Raw genomic sequence first — 22402 nt, 5'->3', positions numbered from 1 at the left:
CGATCAAAGTCACAGATGTGTGACAATAAAGATTATTAAAATTAAAACTGCCTGCTTCTACATCAGTAGCATTGCTCGATTCCACCTTCATCTGCTGAAGCTCTCATCCATGCCCCTGTTACCTCTAGTCTTTTCCGACACACTCCTGGCCAACCTCCCATCTTCCTGTCACCAACTGAAGGCCAGGCTGCCCATGTCCTAACTCTCGCGAGTCTTGTCCACGCATCAACCTTGAGCTACATTGGTCCCGAGTTAAACAACGCATCGGCTTTAAAATTATCATTCTTGTTTTTAAGCCTTTTCATCTTTCTCTCATTTCTTCCTGCACTCCAGTCTTCCTGGGTATCTGTGCCACTCTAATTGAGTATCCCCGATTTTAATCACTCCACCTTTGGCGACTGAGCTGTGGAGTTCCCTCCTTAAACATAGTTGTCTCTCTTCCTCTCTCCCCTCCTTTAATACATTCCCCCTAATCATCCCTAATACTTCCTCATTTTTATTCATTCATGGGATGTGGGTGTCACCGGCTGGCCCATCATTTATTGGACGATGATTTCATGGTCAAATCCTGGTATTTTTACTAAATTCAAATTTCGCCATTTGCAAAGGTGCGATTTTAAGCCATGTCCCCAGAGCATTACCAAGTGTCTCAGAACCACTAGTCCAATGATGATACGAATACACCACCGCCTCCCCCATGAGACTTAATGCCAGATTTTGATGACGCTCCTGCGAAGTCCCTTACTGTGTTAAATGAAAATGAAAAATGAAATGAAAATTGCTTATTGTCACAAGTAGGCTTCAAATGAAGTTACTGTGAAAAGCCCCTGGTCGCCACATTCTGGCGCCTGTTTGGAGAGGCTGGCACGGGAATTGAATTGTGCTGCTGGCCTGCCTTGGTCTGCTTTCAAAGCTAGCGATTTAGCCCTGTGCTAAACCAGCCCCTACTTCCTCAGGTGAAGGAGCAGTGCTCCGAAAGCTAGTGATTCAAAACAAACCTGTTGGACTTTAACCTGGTGTTGTAAGACTTCTTCCTGTGCTCACCCCAGTCCAACACCAGCATCCCCACATCATGTGTTAAAGGTCTAATGTTACAATCTCAGTTGATATAACTGGACGGGAAGACCCCAGAATGGAACCCTGGCTCAAAAGACCGGCACAGGACTACTCATTAGGTTTTAACAACAAGAAAGTATTTATTAATCGTGAAAAGTTGGGTTATTATACAATACTCTTTTTACTCCCCCCACACCCCCTCCTTTGTTTAACAAATGCACACAGACTTTAAGATTATTACAAGGCATATCTTAAGCTACAATGGTCTCATTAATACACAGTTCCTTTTAAGCACACCGATTTGCTTAAATACATCTTCTCTGCTCTGAACCCAAGTTAGTGTCTGTGGATTTATTTTCAGAATCATCCCCCCCCCCCCCCCAGATGATTGTCACATCATAAAACACACTTTGCAATCTTTTCTCATAATGCTTTCCCTTAACAGTTTGCATAACTCTTTTTAACAAAGCTTCCACTCCACATTTAACAGTGAATCCAGTCCAGGGTTTACACCACACCCTTTAGGATTTCATTCATCTTAAAGAAACTCCGAGGTTCAGCCACCGATTTCCACAATTATTTCAAATAATGTCTCCCAAATTGTAGTAATTTCTCACAAAAGTGGTACTACTGCAGATATCTTTCTAACCTCTCACACTCCAATGTCTTTTCAACTCTCTTGCTTTCCTGAACAGTCATCTGTTTTGGTTCCCAGTTTCCTCTGTTCCCTTGTCTCCAAACTTATTGGAAACTTCTCTTCATTTCTCTAATTTCCCTAAGGAGCTGGACTTTAGGTTTCCTGCATCTGTTTTCTTAACCATTACTTCATAGTATGGCTTTTCTTCCAGCAAGTTTGAAAGACATTCCCTTTTAGTCTTTTAAAACCCATCTGCTTCTAGCAGAGCGGAGAGAGTTGCCTTCTCTCTGACTACCTATCTCCAACTGCAATCAAATTAACTAAACTAAAAATTAAAAGCTTCTCTACCGTACAAGGCCCCAGTTGCTACGCAGCCACTGCTGGTTCATTTATTCTTCACGCCGTGGCCCTCTCTAAGCACAATAGAATCACATTTGGACCATAACCAACCCCCAACCCTACAAACACCTTTGTCCAATATGAATCTAACTATAGGTTTTACCTTTCCAGGCACAGAAACATTAAATTAAATTAAATTAAACTAAACTAAACTATACTTCTAATGTTTACCAATACAAATATAAATCCCTTAAAACCTACCTTTGTTTTCCTTTTTTTTAAAATTTAGAGTACCCAATTCATTTTTTTCCAATTAAGGGGCAATTTAGCGTGGCCAATCCACCTACCCTGCAAATCTTTGGGTTGTGGGGGCGAAACCCACGTAAACACGGGGAGAATGTGCAAACTCCACACGGACAGTGACCCAGAGCCGAGATCGAACCTGGCACCTCGGCGCCGTGAGGTAGCAGGGTTAACCCACTGCGCCACCATGCGGCCCTACCTTTGTTTTCCTAACAGTAAATAAATATAAATTGAATATTTAATTTTAGCTGATCTGCTAACGATAACAATAGAGACTCATTGAAATGTATGTTAATTAATCACTCCATAAAAATCGAGGAATGATGTTTACTGCAGACATTTACCATATGGCATTTGATTCTTTTCAAAGGAGTTGGTGCGACTGTTGCAGCAAACGTTGAAATACTCCCAGCAGGAAAAATACTTGCTCAACGCTGATGGTGCATCAGTGGATGAAGGAATGTCTCAACTTCTGCACCAGAAAGGTGACCAGATACAGGCCCTGAACAATCAGCTGGATCATATTAACCAACAGAAGGACTGCATGGAGCAGGAATTGAGAGGATTTCAGGATAAGATTACCGGGCTGAGTGACCAGCTTAACATGTTCCGAGAAACCATCCAAGCCAAAGATGAAGTGATTATTAAGTTATCGCGGCAGCTCAATGAATGCGAGAACAATCGTTCGCCTCCTGGTGTGTTCTCAGCAGCTACTCTTGCACCCTCTCACAAGGAACTGCAAGAGTTGGACACGCTAAAGGTATCGGACACCATTCTGACTTTCAGAACTTAACATTATAAAACTGTCACTCAAAGGTTGGCCCCTTGGCAGCACGGTGGTGCAGGGGTTAGCGCTGCTGCCTCATGGCGCCGAGGTGGCAGGTTCGATCCCGGCTCTGGGCCACTGTCCGTGTGGAGTTTGCACATTCTCCCCGTGTTTGCGCGGGTTTCGCCCCCACAACCCAAAGATGTGCAGGGTAGGTGGATTGGCCACGCTAAATTGCCCCTTAATTGGATTAAATTAATTGGGTACTATAAATTTATTTTTTGAAAAGTGGGCCCCTCAAAATATACCTCCTTCACTTTTTCCTCGGCCTGTAAGTGTTTTGGAGAGCAGGAAACATTTACATTGCATTTAAATTGCAGAACAGGCCATTGTTTCCCAGCAGGTTTATGCAAGTATTTATCCTACACAGGAAAGTCCCCCAGCCTTATTTAACTTGCCCTTTCAACATAACTCTTTATTCCTTCTTCCATCATGTAATTGTCTAGCTTCCCCTTCAATGTATCTATTCTCATTGCCCCTGCCACTCCAATACATTAGAGTTCCACATTCTCACCACTCTCGGGTGAAGAAAGCTCTCGTAAGTTTCCTATTAAATGTATAAATGACTATCTTATATTTATGGTTCCAAGTTTTGGGCTCCACCCAAACCTTGGGTCGGAAAACTAGAACCAGGGAAAGTCCAGATTTTCAGGGGTCCGTGTACTAGAATGTAGTGGCCAGGTCCAAATGGGATGTAACTGGAAGTTGTGAATATAAAGAAATGAAATATGCTTGACAGCCCCATTTAGACCACACCTTGAGCACTGTTTGGGCATCACACCTTCGATAAGGCACAGGAATGGCGGATGGTTATCTGAGTGGGCTAGATGACGAGAGAGTGTGCTGCAGAATGATGCCAAGCACACAGGTATAGGCTGTGGTAGTTAATTGAGCTGTAGCTCTTTGTCTTTCCACATGCTTGATACGGTATGTTGCCCTTCAAGCTGTGTAACTATTTGTCTCTAACAGAGAGATGGCTACAGTCCCTTGGTCTATGGCCAATTAGCTTGGCTTTGCATGGAATGCAACACAGCATGTCACTATGACTCCAAGGATTAGATTATAATAGAGTACATAAACTAGGTTTGTAATGCCTGGGATAAAGAGGATCATAGGGTGATTAGGTTGAAGCTATTAGGATTTTGACAGGAATGAATTGTGTCGATAGAAAGAAACCTTTCCTTCCTATTGGGGAGTCTAGGGTAAGGGAACATGGCCTTAAAATCGGACCAGGCTATTCAGGAGGAAAGTTAGGAAACGCTTCTACACAGAGCGTGTTAGAAATGCGGGGCGGGGGGGGATTCTTCGGCCGCGTTTTGCCAGACGCAAATCCCGCTATGCTGGGAGAATGAGACCCTGATGGTTTTGGGGGGGTGGGGGGAGAGATTTTCCAAGTGTAACTAGGTTACGATCTGGATTTCTCCGACCCTCCCTGCAGGAATCGCTCTGCGTTTCCCACTGGAGACTACACTTTGAAAAAGACGTAGATGCTAGCTTCTTGATTTAAAATTGGAGAGTGATAACGCGAAGGATATTAAGAGTTATGTAGCTACAGTAGGTTAATGGAGTTCAATGGCAGAGCAGGATTAAGAGGTCAAATGACCTACTCCTGTTCTATGAAACCCGAATTGCAAATGGTGGGCTCGAGAATAATCTAGCCAAGATTCAATGCTTAATATAACTTCTCTGTTTCTGAATTTAGTTTGTCGAGAAATTAATACCAATATGTTACACTTTTTAAAAACTTTGTTAACCCGTGTTACTACTCTTAATTTGGGAATCTGTGTCCCCAGATCTCTTTGCAACCCTATTAAGACTCTTATTTTCCAAGATGTTTGTGACCTTATTCCTTCTCCTAAAATACACCACCTCATTCTTGTCTGTTTTAATTGTTAAAATTAATTTACTAATTATATCCCATCCTGAAATGTTAATTGTTGTCTTGTATTTTGTTGCAGTTTTCCTCCGTATTGACCCCAATTTGATTTTCAAATTAAATTTCTGATTGCTGAGCCCAAATAGTTTATGTAAATGGTGAACAGTAGTGGTCCCTACACAGATCCCTGTGGGGTACCGCTTCCATCTTCCACCAGCTTGAGCAACTACCGTTACGCCCTACTGCCTCTATTTACTGTTTTGTAACCAGTGTGCTATCCATTATATTACTTTTACCCTCGACTCCACTTGCTCTGACCTTCGCCATGAAGTCTACTAAAAAAAATTAAATGTCGCCACAGTCCGAGAGGGCTATAGGCTGTTCTCCCCTTTGAGAGCTGACTAGTGGTGATTTAACCTGAGGGTCGCCACATCTCAGGTGAGGGCCAAGGTTGGGACCTTCATGGATAACCTCAACCAGTACGGGAATTGAACTTGCACTGTTGGTGTCGCTCTGCATCACGGACCAGCCAACTGAGCGAACTGACACTATGTAGCAGGTATTCCATACCAGACGCAGCTATCTGATGATGTCAGTCAAGATGACATTAAATTCATCTATGTCCAGGTCTGCAAGGCCCTGGGAAGTTATAAGTCAAAAAGAACTGAAGCGGTTGTTTGTTCAAGCAGTTCAAGTTTGCTTCTTTACCAATCTTCTATATTTGTTTTCAAAAGCAAGCTGACCCTGCCACCTTCCGTTTCCTATGCCGTGTGTGTGTGCTGAAATTTTTTTAAAAGAGCTAAATGCTTTAATTTTTCTACAGCTAAATTTCTTTAAAGGTACAGTTGAAATGTATGCCTAATATACAGGGTGCACCCTGCATATTGCTACTATTTATATAATAAAGTAATTTATACAAAAGGCGCAGGTTGCAGTGGAGTTCAGAGGTTACATGCAACAGTAGCCCAAATGTTTGGATAACATATTGTAGAGTGGTCAGTATGTTTTAAACAAAATCTTTGTTCACTCCAGTTTGGTGTTAATTTTGGCATATGTTTTTTTTTTACTCGTCGCTAACCAGTATTTAGTCAACTCTTTTTTGAAATTTTTTGCTGGTTACAATGCTGTGTATTATTAAAAAGAATTGGATCTGGCTCTAAATGTAGGAGCTACGGGCAGTTGCCTCTGACTAGACTATAGTCTTGATGTCTGTGTGTTGATCTTACCCATTGCATGTGGACCTCATGAATGGTTTTAAAGTAAATCTTGTGTTTGCTGGTGGTTTATTTTCTGAGGATGAATACTGTTCATTTCAAATTAATAACCAGCATTTCTGCATATTGGCACTGGCTTAAGTACTCGCTCAAATACTGACATTGAGAACACAGATTAAATTTGCTCATCTAAATTTGCACATGTTTGGATATTCTACATTTTAAAAGATAATTCATTGTTCAATTTTTTTTATCTATTTGGCAATTGACTTTAGTTCACTTTGTGTATCTCTAACTTTAGAATAAACCACTTGACTTGCGGATTCAACATGGTGGTCTGATTATAGAAACTGGACTGAATTAACCACACTCGGTCTGTTGATAGATTATACTTGTTGTTTATGTTTTAATTTGAGCTGTGGGTAGGTAGTGGGTTTTGGTCGCCACTCTCACTGCTTTTTTGCTTGATATCTGGCACGTCAGTAATCGTATGCAGGCATGTATTCATAATTTCCCTCCATGGTGTCCTAAATGGTGCCCTATGGTTAGAAGGCCAGAATGCTGTGACCTATGAATTACATAATCACTTTTTAGAAGGACTGCAAATTGGCCGGCATGGAAGAGGAAAAGTGTGTTTGCTCATGTTTAACCCACAATCCTCTCCTCCCTTCCTACTCCCACACAAAGTTACTTTCTGCTGTTTCATTTTGTTTGAAATGGAAAGGCAAATTTCGGAAGTAATTATTATTCTAATTTCTCTCTCCAGGATGGCCTTCAGGGTTATAAGACACAGAACAAATTCCTTAACAAGGAGATCATGGAGCTGGCGGTGCTTAAGCGAAATGCTGAAATGAGAGAGAGAACTCTGGAAGCAAAGGTATTTTAATGGCTGTATAATTTGTATATGGATTGGTGGAATATATGGATTAAGTTCTACCATTTGAACTGTTGTTGTTAAGGGCAGTCATTTATTTTTTCCTGTTAAGTACTAATTCTCACTAGATCTGTATGCATAGTGTGAATCCCACTGCAAGATTGATTACTCTCTTAATGTACACGCACGTAGAAAAACAGAAAGGCAGAATATTTATTAAATGGTGATAGGTTTGGGAGGTGTTGATGCCCAGAGGGACCCACCAGGGTGTCCTTGTTCATGAGTCACGAAAAGCTAGCGTACAAGTGCAGCAAGCCATTAGGAAGGCAGATGGTATGTTGGCCTTCGCAGAGGGATTTGACTACAGGCGTAAAGATGTCTTGCAGCAATTATATAAAGCCTTGCTAAGACTGCATATGGGGTATTATATATGGTTTTGGTCTCCTTATCTAAGGGAGGATACACTTGCCTTAGGGGGGAGAGAAATGGAGGTTCACCAGACTAATTCCTGGGATGGCAGAATTGTCCTATGAGGAGAGATTGAGGAAACTGGGCCTGTATTCTCTAGAGTTTTGAATAAAGAAAGAGAGGTAATCTCATCGAAACTTACAAAAATTCCTACAGGGTGTGACAGGGTAGGTGTTGAAAGGATGTGTTCCCCTTGGCCGGTGAGTCCAGAGCCAGGGGACGTGGTCTCAGAATATGGTGCGGGCCATTCAAGACCGAGGTGAGGAGGAATCTCTTCACTCGGAGGGTGTTGAATCTGTGGAATTCTCTACCCCAGAGGGCTGTGGAAGTTCAATCATTGAGCATGTTCAAGACATTGGTTGATAGACGTCTGGGTACCAAGGGATATGGTGATAGTGGGAAAATGCGACGTAGAGCTAGATGTTCAGCCACGATTTGTTTGAATGCTGGGGCAGGCTGAAAGAGCTGAATGGCCTACTCCTGCTACTTACTATGAGAGGGGGAAAGAGGAGGTTTGGGGAGGCATCATGGACAGGGTGGGGAGAGAACTGAAAACCTTGTAACCTTGTTCCCTTACTGTCCGTAATTAGTGTGGGTTTTGAGAGGAAAATATGTGTGGTTCTTCGCCCCCGGAGTGTGTGGTCAATTTAGAAATAACAACAGCAAGCTATTGTGGGATTAAATAAATAAATTCACACTTTCAAGCCGAACATCTAAATGCGACATAAGTCACTCCCACGCTACAGTACAGTTATAGAAAATAGTACACTTTTGCAAGTTGTAAATCAAAAGAATGGTTCACAGTATACGTGTTGGGCTCAGTCGCAGTGGGCCCAATAAAGAAATGAGTCTTTCTCCACTCTTGCTTTGTCGTTCCACACACACACACACACACCCCATCTATTTGGTATCGTCCGCAGATTTAGAAACTCTGTTTACCATTCCAAAGTTCAATTGTAAATTGTGAACCGCAGTGGTCCCTGCATTGATCCGTGTGGAACGCCACTTCCCACCTCCTCCCACTCTGAATATTTGTCATTTTCTCCCACTCTCTGCTTTCTACCTTGAAGCCAACTAGCAATCCATTCTGTCACTTGTCCCCTAACTCCACATTCTCCGCCCTTATCCATATGGGGCACCTCATTGAAGGCCTTTTGAAAATCCAGGTAAATTGCATCTACTGTATCATCATTGTCTGCTTTCTCTGTTCCCTCAAAAAATTAAATAAATTTGGTCAAACAAGCTTTTCCTTTTTGAAATCCATGCTGCCTACTCATTATTATATTTGCAGGTAAATAAGTCTTTACAGATCCAGAGATAGGGGTAACCCCAGGTTACAGAGGTATTAATTGTCTCAAGCCAGGAATGTTGGTAGGATTTCGCAAGCCCAGGCCAGATGGTGGGGGATGAATGTAATGCAACATGAATCCAAGGTCCCGGTTGAGGCCGTACTCATGTATGCGGAACGTGGCTAGAATAGACTATCTCTGGATCTGTAAAGACTTAATTACCTGCAAATGCTTGCATTCAAAGCATTGTCTTGCATCTTTGACTTTGTCTCTATATATGTTTCTGGAACATACCTCTTCATTCACCTGAGGAAGGAGCAGTGCTCCGAAAACTAGTGATTTGAAACAAACCTGTTGGACTTTAACCTGGTGTTGTAAGACCTCTTACTGTAGTTTATTCGACACATCCATTTTTATTTTAAACGCGCTTATCTCATTACTCATCTCATCATTGAATGTTATGTTTGCCAATTCTATCTCCCTGGTAAATCCCGAAGCAAAATAATGATTTAATGTTTCTGCAAACTCTCTATTGTTACCTGTGGTATTTGTCTGTCCCGATCCTATTCCTATCACAGCTTTACTTTTTTATTGATGTACCTGTAAAATATTTGGCTCTTTTGTTTTTATGTTCCTTAATTTAATTTCATAGTATCTATTTGCCACCTTGATTGATTTTTTTTTTAAACTTCTCTCCAATCTTTCTGTCTTATCGCTCATTCCTCTACTCTCCATGCCCTTAACATTGCCTCTTTCCTAGTTGCTTCCTTATTTCTGTTCATCCACTTGCCTGCATTGTTTTTTTTAACAATATTGGGCGGCACAGTGGTTAGCACTGTTGCTAATCATGAATAGTGACTGAATGAAATCAGGGCAGCACGGTGGCACAGTGGTTAGCACTGCTGCTTCTCAGTGCCTGGGCCCCGGGTTCAGTTCCGACCTCGGGTGACCTTGTGGAGTTTGCACATTCTCCTTGTGTCCCGTGAGTTTCTTCCCAGTGCTCCGGTTTCTTCCCACAGTCCAAAAATGCGTAGCTTAGGTGGATTGGCCAAGCTAAATTGCCCCTTCAGCGGGTGCAAACTTGATGGGGCTGAATGGCCTCTTTCAGCATTGTGCAGGGATTCTATGATTCAATGAATATTGTTGCCCATTTTATTTTCCCATTATCTATTCTCAGCCCCTCCAGAATTAGTTTTTCCTCCAATCCTTTTATCATACTTATGTATTTCTCTGTCATCATCTTAAAGACTATTTCATTATGGTCACTATTTCCTAGATGCTCCTCTACTTTTCTACTACTCTTATCTGTTCTGGTTCATTTCTCCAGTACTTGATCCAATAGCGAATCTTCAGAATCAGGAATCAGAAGAGGAGAGGTTAATGCAAGAAAGAATGATTCACATTTATCCAGTGTGTTTGGTGACCTCTGGAGGGTTCAAAGATTTGAAGCCAATGAAATACTTTTGTACTTGAAGCCACTGCTGTAATGTAGGGAACGTGACTGCCAAATTTCTCTCAAACTTCCACAAACGGCAGTGTGACGATGAGCAGATGATCTGTTCTTTTGTGATGTAGATAGGGGGATGAGCATTGGCCAGGCCACTGAGGAGCACACCCCTGCCCTTCAAAATAGTGCTGTTGGATCCTTTACATCCACCCGCGCTGGCAGATGAGGCCTAGGTTTAACATCTCGCCTTAAAGGTGGCACTTCCGACAATGCGGCATTCCCACCGTACTGCACTGGAATGTCGGCCTTGGTGTTTATGCTCAAGCCTGGGGGTGGGACTTGAACCCAGAAGCTTGTGACTCAGAGGTGAGAATGCCACCCACTGAACTGCAGTTGACTACGATCAAGAAACTCTAATTGATCTTCTTTCGAATTTGAATGATGCAGTTCCAACTAAAGTCAGGAATTTACATTTATCTTTTGAGTGTAACTTTCTGACGAACTGAAGTTGCTGATGCAAGGGCACTCGGGAAAAGGAAAGGTTTCATTGCTTTTATATTCCTTGCCCTTTACTGTAAGACACCAGGATGTAAACAATGGACATGTTTACCTACTTGCGACTGTAGGAAACAGCTGCACTGTTGAACTTCTCAGGAAATGTCTTTTTATTCTGTTTTGCTGCTTTCTATTCAAAACAATGTTTTACAACTAGAGCCCTGAAAAAAAGGCAAAGAATTTGGGGGGCAATTTACTTTAATTTAAAATTACAGTGGAAATTGAAGGGAAGACTAGCAATTAAATACGTGTAATACTGGATGTTTATTTCTGAATTTTGTTAGTTTCCAGGTGAAATGGTTTAGAGTTTGACTGTTTTCAAACTGACTATGTTGAAACCATCTGTTTGGTGGAATAAAGCCCTCTGCAGCTGAATCATTTGCCTGTCCAGAGAATCCTGTTTCTGTACTTAAAACCATTGTTGAGAACCGTGGAACAAGTAGTGTTTTCGGCTAAGTGCCTGCTTTTTATAGCAGTGAAGTTATGATTCTTACTTCTCCTTTGTACATGTAATCATCCAAACCCAGTTAACTGCTCCCGCCACTGTTCATTCGGGCGCTCGTGAAAATATTATATCGAGTTTACATCCTCATCTTAATGGGTGATGCCTGTGAGCATCCCCTTGGAACAGTGGTGCAAACGTCCAAAGTTTATAACCCAATTAAAAATATATTTCCTGACATGGTTCCACAAACTGTCATTTGTGTCGTTCATGTTTCAAATACACATTTATGTAAAAGCACTTTCAGTATTTGGAGTCAATACGAAAGATAGTTTTGAGTGGCTGAAAACGTTTTGTGAAAATACAGAACTGATGGTTAAAATAATCTAGCTTTGAAGAATGTGGGGATTTTCTGAAGGAGTTCTGTGGGGCAGAGTCGCAGTGAGTGCCAACTGCGAGCCTCCTTTGACAGCACCTTCCAAACCCACAACCTCCAGCACCAAGAATGCCGAGGGCAGCAGATATATGGGGAAGCCCCCATCTGTGAGTTCCCCTCCAAGTCACACGCCACCCTGACTTGGAACTATATCACCATTCCTTCACTGTCGCTGGGTCAAAATCCCGGGAATCCCTCCCCAACAGCATTGTTGGTTCACCGACAGCACATGGGCTGCAGCGGTTCAAGCAGGCAACTCGCCATCACCTTGAGGGTGATTGGGGATGGGCAATGAATGCTGCCGTAGCCAGTGCCGCTTACATTCCATGAAGTAATATGATCACATCTCCTAATGCGCTTCCCTCCCCTGTTTCTGTGTAGGATATTCTGGTTGTGGTTGCCAGCAGAATTTTAACAATATAGTAGATTTTCATTGTTATTTCTGTAGAAATAGAAGTTTCTAAATATTGTAATAAAATCTCCAATCCCTCGTGAGCACTCTGCAATGATGGCGTGTGACTGACCTACCATCATTGAGAATGAGCATAATTGTCAAGGATGACCCAACATGTAAACCCACTTTTGTATACATCCCTCTTTTTAAACAGCACCATTGCCAAAATAGGTGGCAATTTTAAACCAGCATGAATGTTTCTTGTGTTGTGACTGTCACTTGGATTTGGTTCCACTCCTTGATCAGCTACTGAGTGCTGTTGCTGGTCTTATGCAATGTGGTATTGTGTTTCTTTCCCTTCCTATATGAGGCATTCTGTTTTAGTACAGTACTGTCGCTGCAAAGCCTGGCAAGGTGTTTGCACAACATACCTGACCTAATGATAGTGTGTCGGTTTGAATGTTGCTTGAGAATCATGCCTTGGCCTTTCTACCTGGGTGCTCCTGGTTCTGTATTGCAGACATTTTGGTGGGTGTTGGAGGCGAGGCAAGATTGAAAAATTCTGGGGGCACAGTAGCACAGTGGTTAGCACTGTTGCTTCACAGCTCCAGGATCCCAGTTTCGATTCCCGGCTTGGGTCACTATCTGTGCGGAGTCTGCACGTTCTCCCCGTGTCTGCGTGGGTTTCCTCTGGGTGCTCCGGTTTCCTCCCACAGTCCAAAGATGTGCAGGTTAGGTGGATTGGCCATGCTAAATTGTCCTTGGTGTCCATAAAAGGTTAGGTGGGGTTACGGGGATAGGGTGCAGGTGTGGGCTTAAGCAGAGTGCTCTTTCCAAGGTCCGGTGCAGACTCGGGCTGAATAGCCTCCTTCTGCACTGTAAATTCTGTGATTCTAACTCAACCATGGTCCACAAGGGTTGTGCGTCATTTCAGAAGTCAGACTGAGAATGAAATTAAGTCCAATTTATTTCTGACGTAGATTTCCTGGCTTATTTGTAATTTTGGGCAGGTGTAAATTACTCAAACCTGTGTTGGTTCAAACTCCACTGTTATTTGTGATTCATTCCACAAGAAAAAGTCAAAGCTCTTGGCTGGTTCATTGCATCACTATCCACAATGATTCCATCCTCTCCCTCCAATGGCTTATTGAATATAGCTACAATTGTTGGCCTTTGCTAAATAAAAAATGTTGTTAAAAGTCCTGATAAAGTAGGAATGTTCATCTTCTGATGGTAACTGTTCTTTTTCTTATCTCGGTAGTACTCCAGCCTGGAAGCTAGACTGTGCCAAGTGGAGAGCAAGTATCTTGTTCTGCTTCAGGAAGCTAAGAATCCCATTTGTTCTGGGGAAAAGGGTCCTACACACGAAGTGATTTCCAGACTCCTGGAAGATGCACTGAAAGTGGACAGCCCCGAACATCCTGAGCAAACTATTCTCAAACCACACCCTGTCAGGTAAAAACCCATGATCGCATCTCAGAATTGGGACTACATAAAAATACATTTTTTGTTGAAGGTTTTGCTGCCTAGAGGGGAAAGGCTTCCCGACTGAAAGAGAGAAAGGAAGTTCAAGGAACAAAAACCTGGCCAACAGATCTCAAACGGCCAGCTCCAGAGCAGAGAGGGCCTGAGGGCAGGTTACCTCCTTGTCCCCATCTCTTGTATGTGGCACAGGGTGACTGAGACACAGGAAAGAAGCCGAGGGGAAATAAACCTTAACCAACTGCACTTTTAAAGAAACTTTTCGCATTGAATTGCATAGAATATACAACTGTCAAACAAGTTAGTCACCCAAACCAGTCAGTGTTGGTGCTCCGCTCTGCCCTGTTAAAGGTTGAACACCCGTATCAAATCATCCCTTAACCTAGTCTGTTCTAATGAAAACAACCCCAGTGTGTCTTTCTATTTGAATTCCCACAAACTAGGCAGCCTCCTTTGTATCTAGATTGTACACCATCTATTATCTCAACATCCTTCTAACGGCACACAGTTCTTCAATTGTGGCCATACTTAAGCTTTGTGTAGATTCAACTATTATATTCTGTGCTTCTCATGAAATCCAGTGTTCCATTAGCTTTCTTTATGGCCGTATCTATTTGAGGTGCTGTATTTCAGGTCCTGTGAACCTTAACTTCCAATCACCCATCTTTCCCCTATTCAAAGAAAGAAATATATATATTTTTTTAAATTTAGAGTACCCAATTCATTTTTTCCAATTAAGGGGCAATTTAGCGTGGCCAATCCACCAACCCTACACTTTTTTGGTTTGTGGGGGCAAAACCCACGCAAACACGGGGAGACTGTGCAAACTCCACACGGACAGTGACCCGGGGCCGGGATCAAACCCGAGTCCTCGGCGCCATGAGGCAGCAGTGCTAACCACTGCGCCACCGTGCCGCCCAATCACCCTCGGTTAGAGGAATGGCAAGTAAGGGGAGCTTAAGGTCGAAAGGAGTATGAACGTAAGAAACATTAGAGCTTGAATGTTAGTTGGACCTTCAGTAAACAATCTCCTTTTTATATAAAAAAAATAAGCAAAATACTGCTAGATCCTGAAACAGAGAACGTCATGTCGAAGAATCAAAGGACCTGACATGTTAACGCAGTCTCGTTTTAAAAAATAAATTTAGAGTACCCAATTATTTTTTTCTCCAATTAAGGAGTAATTTAGCCTGGCCAATCCACCTAACCTGCACATCTTTTGGGTTGAGGGGGTGAAACCCACGCAAACACGGAGAGAATGTGCAAACTCCACACAGACAATGACCCAGGGCTGGGATTCAAAATTGGGTCCTCGGCTTCGCAGTCCCAGTGCTAACCACTGCGCCACCGTGCTGCCCCCACTCTGTTTCTCTCCTAATAGATGCTGGCAGACCTGCTGAGTTTTTCCGGTGACCTCTGTTCTTGCTCCTTTTATATGAATGTTATTTTTAAAGTTTGAAAGTCAACTTTTAATTGCAAAGTATTTTGTCTTTCAACTTTCAGTGAGTACGACATATATGGCTTCAAGACCATCCCTGAGGATGACGAAGAAGAGAAGTTAGTTGCCAAAGTTCGGGCTTTAAATTTAAAATCTTTGTCACTCACCGACAGCCACGATATGTCCGTAGGAGTTAAGTGGGCGAATTACTTTGCCGGCACCATGAACCGGGAAATGGTCCGCACGCCAGAACTGAAGAACCTCATTCGCTGGGGTGTTCCACACGAACATAGGTCAAAGGTCTGGAAGTGGTGTGTCAATCTCCATGTCAGAAAATACAGGGACAAACACAGTTCGGGGTATTTTAACTCTATGCTGGAGAAAGCACTGGAGAAACAGAACCCTGCTTCGAAGCAGATTGAGCTGGATCTTATGCGCACTTTGCCAAACAATAAGCACTATGCCTCGCCAACCTCTAAAGGAATACAAAAACTTCGAAACGTCCTTTTGGCATTTTCCTGGAGGAACCCAGATGTAGGATACTGTCAAGGTTTAAACAGGTGTGAACTTACTCGCGTTTGAATAGGAATCTTGAATTAGCCATTAGTTAGTCGAATTTGAAGCTAGTTTCATTCCATCAAATGTTATTTTTTTAAATTATATTTCCATCGTTTAAATTGTAGCGTGGTTAATCAAAATGCTATTCAAAGTTTAATCGGGGCATTATGAATATGTTGAATCTAGTGTTAGCTTAGTTTGATAGCTCTATTAAATAGATCAGAGTAGGGAAATGACCAGCGAAGATTTATTTAAAATAAATTTTTATTCTCCTTTTTCACATTTTCTCCCAAATTTACAGCCAACAATAAACAATAATCAGTAACGAATGTAATGTCAATCCCCAAATAACAATGACCCCATCCTCCCACCAAACCCCCAAACATTAGCCCGCATGTTAACTTGAACAAATGACAAAAAGGAATCCGGAATCACCCATAGTCACCATTAATGCACACAGGCACCCCCCCCCCCCCAACCCCTAACCCCTCCCAGCACCCCCCCAACCTAATGTTCGATGTAATCCAATTCTCGAAAGTGCATAATGAATAACGGCCATGAATTGTAAACCCCTCCATCCTTCCCCTCAGTTCAGATTTGACCTTCTCTAGCGTCAAGAATTCCAGCAGCTCCCCCCGCCAGCCCCGGCTGGTCCGACACCCTGAATATAGCCTCCCAAGGGCCCGGATCCAGTTTCACGTGCACCACTTCAGAGATTACCCTAAAAACCTCCTCCTCCGGAGCACCTCACACCAGAACCCCTCCTCCATACCCTCTCCTAACTCTTCCTCCTGTCTTGATCCCTTCCAGCCTTCTCCTCTTCCAAAATAGCCCCGTACACCGCTGACACTACCCCCTTCTCCAGTCCCCCTGTTGTCAGCACTTCCTCCAGCATTGTGGAAGCCTGCTCTACTGAGAAGCTCTGTATCTCCTTTCTGGCAAAGTCTCGAACCTGCATGTAACTAAATATTTCCCCCTGCTCCAGCTCATACTTCGCTCCCAGATCCTTCAATACTGCAAACCAAACCCCAAGAAACAAATCTTTTAGTGTCCTAATTCCCTTCTCCTCCCATCTCCGAAAATTTCCACCTCACTTCCCTGGCTCAAATCTATGGTTCCCCCGAATCGGCATTTCGCTTGACCCTGCCCCCAACCTGAAGTGCTGGCGAAACTGCCTCCAAATTCACAACAAAGCTATTACTACCGGACTCCCCAAGTATCTCCCCGGGGCCGTCGGGAGCGGCGCTGTTGCTAATGCCTTCAATCCCGACCCCCTACACAAACTCTCCTCCATTCTGACCCGTTTGGAGTCAACCCGTCTGACCCAGCTCCGCACCTTCTCCACTTAATAATAATAATAATCGCTTATTGTCACAAGTAGGCTTCAATGCAGTAGGCTTCAATTCACTGCCCAGTAGTAATACATCAGGTTCGGAAGACCTCAACCCCCTGCCTGCCTTCTCTCTGTGGCAGCACCTTTCTAATTCTGGCCACGTTCCCTCCCATATGAACGAGGTAATCATCCCTTCAATCTCTCTGAAAATGCCTTTGGCAGGAAAATCGGCAGGCATTGGAAAATAAACAGGAATCGCGGCAGCATATCCATTTTAACCGTCTGTACCCGACCTGCCAGTGACAGAGGGGGACTCACGTGGGTTTCCTCCGGGTGCTCAGGTTTCCTCCCACAGCCCAAAAATGTGCAGGTTAGATGGATTGGTCATGCTAAATTGCCCTTAGGTTAGGAGGGGTTACTGGTTTACGGGGATCAGGTAGAAGTGAGGGCTTGAGTGGGGTGCTCTTTCCAAGGCCGGTGCAGACCCGATGGGTCAAATGGCCTCCTGCACTGCAAATTCTATGATCTAAGGTAATTTGACCAGTGAAGGTTTGCTCTGCAACACCCATGTAGTTAAATCATAAATCCATGATTCGAAATCAGTTTACAATTTTCATACGCCTTCCAGGAAATTTCTCGCCGTCGCTGTTTTCGTCCATTCAAAATAACCCTTCTTGCAATCCAAAGGGTTCTCTGATTTGCTGATAAGTGGGTACCCCAGAAATGAACCAATAAGTCCAAGATAATTGCAGTGTCAATTTCCCTCCATCTACATTGCCACCTCCACTGAGTAACACATGCTTTCTGCTGATGTAACATTTCTGGCAAACCTCTAGGTTTTTCAGAGGGAGAAATTGCGATTTGCCCAAACTCCTTTTTAAATGGGTTGACTTATTCCCAGAAATTTCCATTGTTCAGATCATTGATTCCAACTCTACTCTTCGAATTAGTGTAAGTCTTGGAGCCTGGCCCAGGAAGACTTAGACTAGCGCTATATTGGATAAAAGAGGAATTAGCAGCGACTTGCATTTACGTAGCACCATTGATTTGGTAAAAATCCACAGCAATGTGGTTGATTCTTAACTGCCCTCTGAAATGATCCAGCAAGACACTCAGCTGTACTCAACCGTTACAGAAAAATCAAAAAGAAATAAAACCATATGGTACACCTGGCGCCGACATAGGCCCCAGAAACAACAAGGACACACCCAGCCCCGTCATCCTGACAAAGAGCTAGTGGTTTGTGCCAAAATTGGGAGATCCTGTCCCACAGATTAGTCGAGCAATAGCCTGCCATTGTCTGCAAGGTATAATTCGCTGAGTATGACTTTGTCCCAGACACCATCATCCCTGGGCAGGTTCTGTCCGATCAGTAGCACAGACCCAGCAGAGGAGGGAGGCAGCACAGTGGTGTCGAGTCATGAGGGAGTTCTCAACTTGACTCTGGACCCCATGAATTCTCATGACATCAAGTCAAACATGGGTAAGATCTAGTGATAGACAATGTCCTCCAGTACGTCTCCATGTTGACTACCACTTGGAGGAAGCACTGAGGGTGACAAGGACAAATAATATATTCTGGGTGGGGTCTTTACTGTTCATCACCATGAGCAGCTTGTTTGCATCACTGCTGGCTGAGTTTCAAAGGACATATCTATCAGATCGGGCCTGAGGCAGATGGTGAGGGAATCACCAAGAGGGAAAAACCTACTCAACCTTGTCCTTGCCAATCTACCTGCTGCAGATAGGTCTGTCTGTGATTGTATAGCTAGGAGTGACCACCTTGTGAAGACAAAGTCCCACCTTTACATTGACTACACCCTCCATTGTGTTGTGGGGCACTAGCACTGTGCTAAATGGGATAGATTTCGATCAGATCTAGCAACACCATGCAACTAGGCATCCATGAAATACTGTGGGAGCATCAGCTGCAGAATTGTATTCAACCACAATCTATAATCTCATGACCCAGCATATCTACCATTGTCATAACACCAAGGGATCAATCCTGGTCCAGTGAAGAATATAGGAGGGTATGCCAGAAGCAGCACCAGACAAACATAAAAATGTGTCAACCTGGTGAAGTGACAGCACAGGACCACTTGCATGCCAAATAGCATACAATAGACAAAGCAAAGCAATCCCACAATAAATCAAAGCTCTACAATCTTGCCACATCCAGTTGTGATGGTGGAGGACAATTAAACACTAACTGGGGGGGGAGGCTCCTTAAAGTTAGGGGAGTACAGCACATCAGTGCAAAAAAACGAGGCTGAAGCATTTGCAACCATCTTCAGGCAGAAGTATCGAGTGGATAGTCCATCTTGGTCTCCTCCTGAGGCCACCAGAATCGCATGCCAGTCTTCAGCCAATTCGATTCACTCCACATGATATCCACATGATGTCAATGAACAGCTGACGGCACTAGACCCAGACAATATACCAGAAGGCTTCCGCTGCAGCACTAGCTGGCCCCTAGCCAAGCTGTTCCAGTACAATACTAGCATCTAGCCGACAATGTGGAAAATTGCCCAGGTGTGTCCTGTCCACAAAATGTAGGACAAATCAAAACCAGCCAATTGCCTCCTATCAGCTTCTTTTTCATCATCAAAGTAATGGAAGGTGTAGTTGACAGTGCTATCAAGCGATACTTACACAGCAATAACCTGCTCACTGATGCTCAGTTTGGGTTTCACCATGACTGCTTGATCCTGACCTCATTTTAGCCTTGGTCCAAACATGGACAGCACGGTAGCACAGTGGTTAACACCGTTGCTTCACAGCGCCAGGGTCCCAGGTTCGATTCCCGGCTTGGGTCGCTGTCTGTGCGGAGTCTGCACGTTCTCCACTGTGCGGTTTCATTTCCGTTTGAGGGAGTAGAGCGACAAAATAGGAACCAGTGTGATTAATAGTGGACACATTCCACTCTTGCAATTTGGATTTTAAAGATAATCTCGCTCTCTAATTTACACTGGCCAAATATTGTGATTCAACAAAGTACGGGTCTGCGCATGGAAGATAAAGTCTGTAGGCACATCATTCTGTTTACTTGTGCCTGAAAATGTAGTAGTAATATTTTTTTTACTGCGCCTCAACCAAATGTAGCAAAATCTCATTAAGGAATGTTGACATGGATTTTATTTTTTAATACGAATTGGTAACGCAGTAAAAGTGAGTAAAATGCATTATCCATTTATGGCCTGCTCTACTCATGGCATAGAGCAGGATTCATAATGAGAATTCTAAACCAAGGCAACTTTCTCCCTTTCTCCGAGATGGAGTCATTTGCTTCAACACAATCTTGTCTCTGGAGTTTTCGGCATGCCAGGCATCCTTTACTGAGAAATTCTACATAGAATTGATCAACCCATCATATCCTGTTAGACACACATCCCTGCTCTTTACTCATACACAGAAGCTGGATTAATTTCTCTGGGAAATAGTCTCCGTTCTACTACCTCCAATGGCTGAACTCTGGAAGTCCTGAAAGTGCTTTCTGCCATTTTCATGCTGTTGAGGAAGCTCCGTTGACTTTCTACCGACTATCTTCTTGACTTCACTGCAAAAGGCAGCTTTCACTGGGCAGCACTGTGTCCTCAAGACGCAAAGGAAGGCACACGCAACGGGTTTCCAGTTACCGAGTGTGCCAGCGTATTCCGTATGATGATCCTGTAAACTGTAGACTGAGATGCATCAATCAGGCTAAAATGGAATCAAATTTATTTACCCAATACTTAATTACACTGAAGCGAGGGGATTAGACCAGGTAGCTGGAACTGTGCACACTCGCACAATATCATAGGATTTACAGTGCAGAAGGAGGCCATTCGGCCCATCGAGTCTGCACCGGCTCTTGGAAAGAGCACCCTACCCAAGGTCAACACCTCCACCCTATCCCCATAACCCAGTAACCCCACCCAACACCAAGGGCAATTTTGGACACTAAGGGCAATTTATCACAGCCAATCCACCTAACCTGCACATTATTGGACTGCGGGAGGAAACCGGAGCACCCGGAGGAACCGCACACTTGCAAGCTTTCTCAAAAAGATAGCCCGTGAAAGTGTTGAGTCCTTTTCAGCATTGTTTAACAATCTTTGAAGATTGTAACATGGGTGAGCTCCTGTCTGCAGCCCTGCCTCAACACAGCAAATTGGAAACAAATAGTCAAAGTAAGGAAATTACGCTTTCAACACTAGCGATCATAGTCCTTTCTACCCCATCCTCTTATCTTTTAGAGACGCTTACTTCTCAGTGAACAGAATTATTCTCTCGACTGTTGTTTACCCAGGCTAGGCCGGAAAACCAATATTATTGGAATGCGCATCTGCCGAGACCATTATCCTCAATGTTGTTTCCAATCACAGCCGACTTGAGCTTCTCTGCTGCAAGCAGAAATAGTGTCATTTTAATAAGCTGAGGTGTAGCCACACACACTCTCGATGCTGATTACAAGCTATTTGATAAATTTGAGGGTGGATACCTCCTTTCAATCTAGCAGCTATCTCCAGGTAGCACTTGAATCGTTTCATCCTGACTGGATCATCACCGTAGTAAAATGTCCAAAGGCACTTCACAAAGAGCATTATCAACAAAACCTGACGCTGAGCCACACGGGGGCATTGAGGCCGTTCACATAGACTTTAAAGGGCATCCTAAAGGCGGAGAAAGTGGTGGCCAGGTTTAGGGAAGAGAATTGCAGAATTTAGGCCGTTGAAGGCCTGGCTGCCGATGGCGGTACAATTAGAACGGGGGGATGATTAAGAGGCCAGAATTGGAGTAGCCCGAATGAGGGCTGTCGGAGGTTAGGGAGATAGAGGGGAGCACTGTCATGGAGCGATTTGGGGGGAGGGGGGAAAGGACGAGAATTTAAAAACCAAGACCGGAGCAGGTCAGCAAGCATAGGATCCGCTTCGCGCTCGTGAAAGGTGGGATTGGTGGTAAAGGAGCGGAGTTTGTGGTGGGGAATGAAGACGAGGGCTTTAGACCCCTCAATATTTAGTTGGAGGAAACTTATGCCGATCCAGTACTGGATGTTGGACAAATGGCCTGTCAATGTAGAGACAGTGGATTGGTCAAAGAGAGGTGGTGGTGAGACAGCGGTAGGTTTGAAAACCAGTTAGATGTCGCTAAGAGGCAGTATTTAAATGGGAAATAGGGAGGGGCCCGAGGAGACATCATTGAGAGGCACCAGAGGTCATGGTGCAGGAGCAGGAAGAAAAGCACATGCAGTTGACCCTCTGGCTCTGAGCTGTTAGATACACACAGAACCAGATGAGAGCAGTCCCAGTCAGCTGGACAACAGTGCCAATGCGTTGGAGGAGGATGGTGTGGTCAAGGGCGAGGAAGGCGCCTTCATATAGGATGCCCTCTTTGTGATTTTGATAAGAGCTGTTTCTGTACCGTGGCGAGGCAGAAGCCGATTTGGAGGGATT

The 22402-nt window shown here is 43.8% G+C and overlaps 1 protein-coding gene across 3 annotated transcripts in view; it reads left to right on the top strand.

The window, feature by feature from the left end:
* The window catches only part of tbc1d2b (TBC1 domain family, member 2B), a 119915-nt gene that overhangs the window by 84795 nt on the left and 12718 nt on the right, over positions 1–22402 (top strand). For all 3 annotated transcript variants that reach the window (XM_072492962.1, XM_072492961.1, XM_072492963.1), the window contains exons 6-9: positions 2706–3095; positions 7018–7128; positions 13418–13611; positions 15142–15636. In XM_072492962.1, the coding sequence (XP_072349063.1) occupies positions 2706–3095; positions 7018–7128; positions 13418–13611; positions 15142–15636 (1190 nt within the window). The remainder of the gene's footprint in view (positions 1–2705; positions 3096–7017; positions 7129–13417; positions 13612–15141; positions 15637–22402) is intronic.

This window comes from Scyliorhinus torazame, chromosome 30 (genome assembly GCF_047496885.1).
Source record: "Scyliorhinus torazame isolate Kashiwa2021f chromosome 30, sScyTor2.1, whole genome shotgun sequence".
Classification (NCBI taxonomy): domain Eukaryota; kingdom Metazoa; phylum Chordata; class Chondrichthyes; order Carcharhiniformes; family Scyliorhinidae; genus Scyliorhinus; species Scyliorhinus torazame.
The sequence above is the reverse complement of the archived record's forward strand: the minus strand, read 5'-3'. Positions and strand labels throughout refer to the sequence as shown.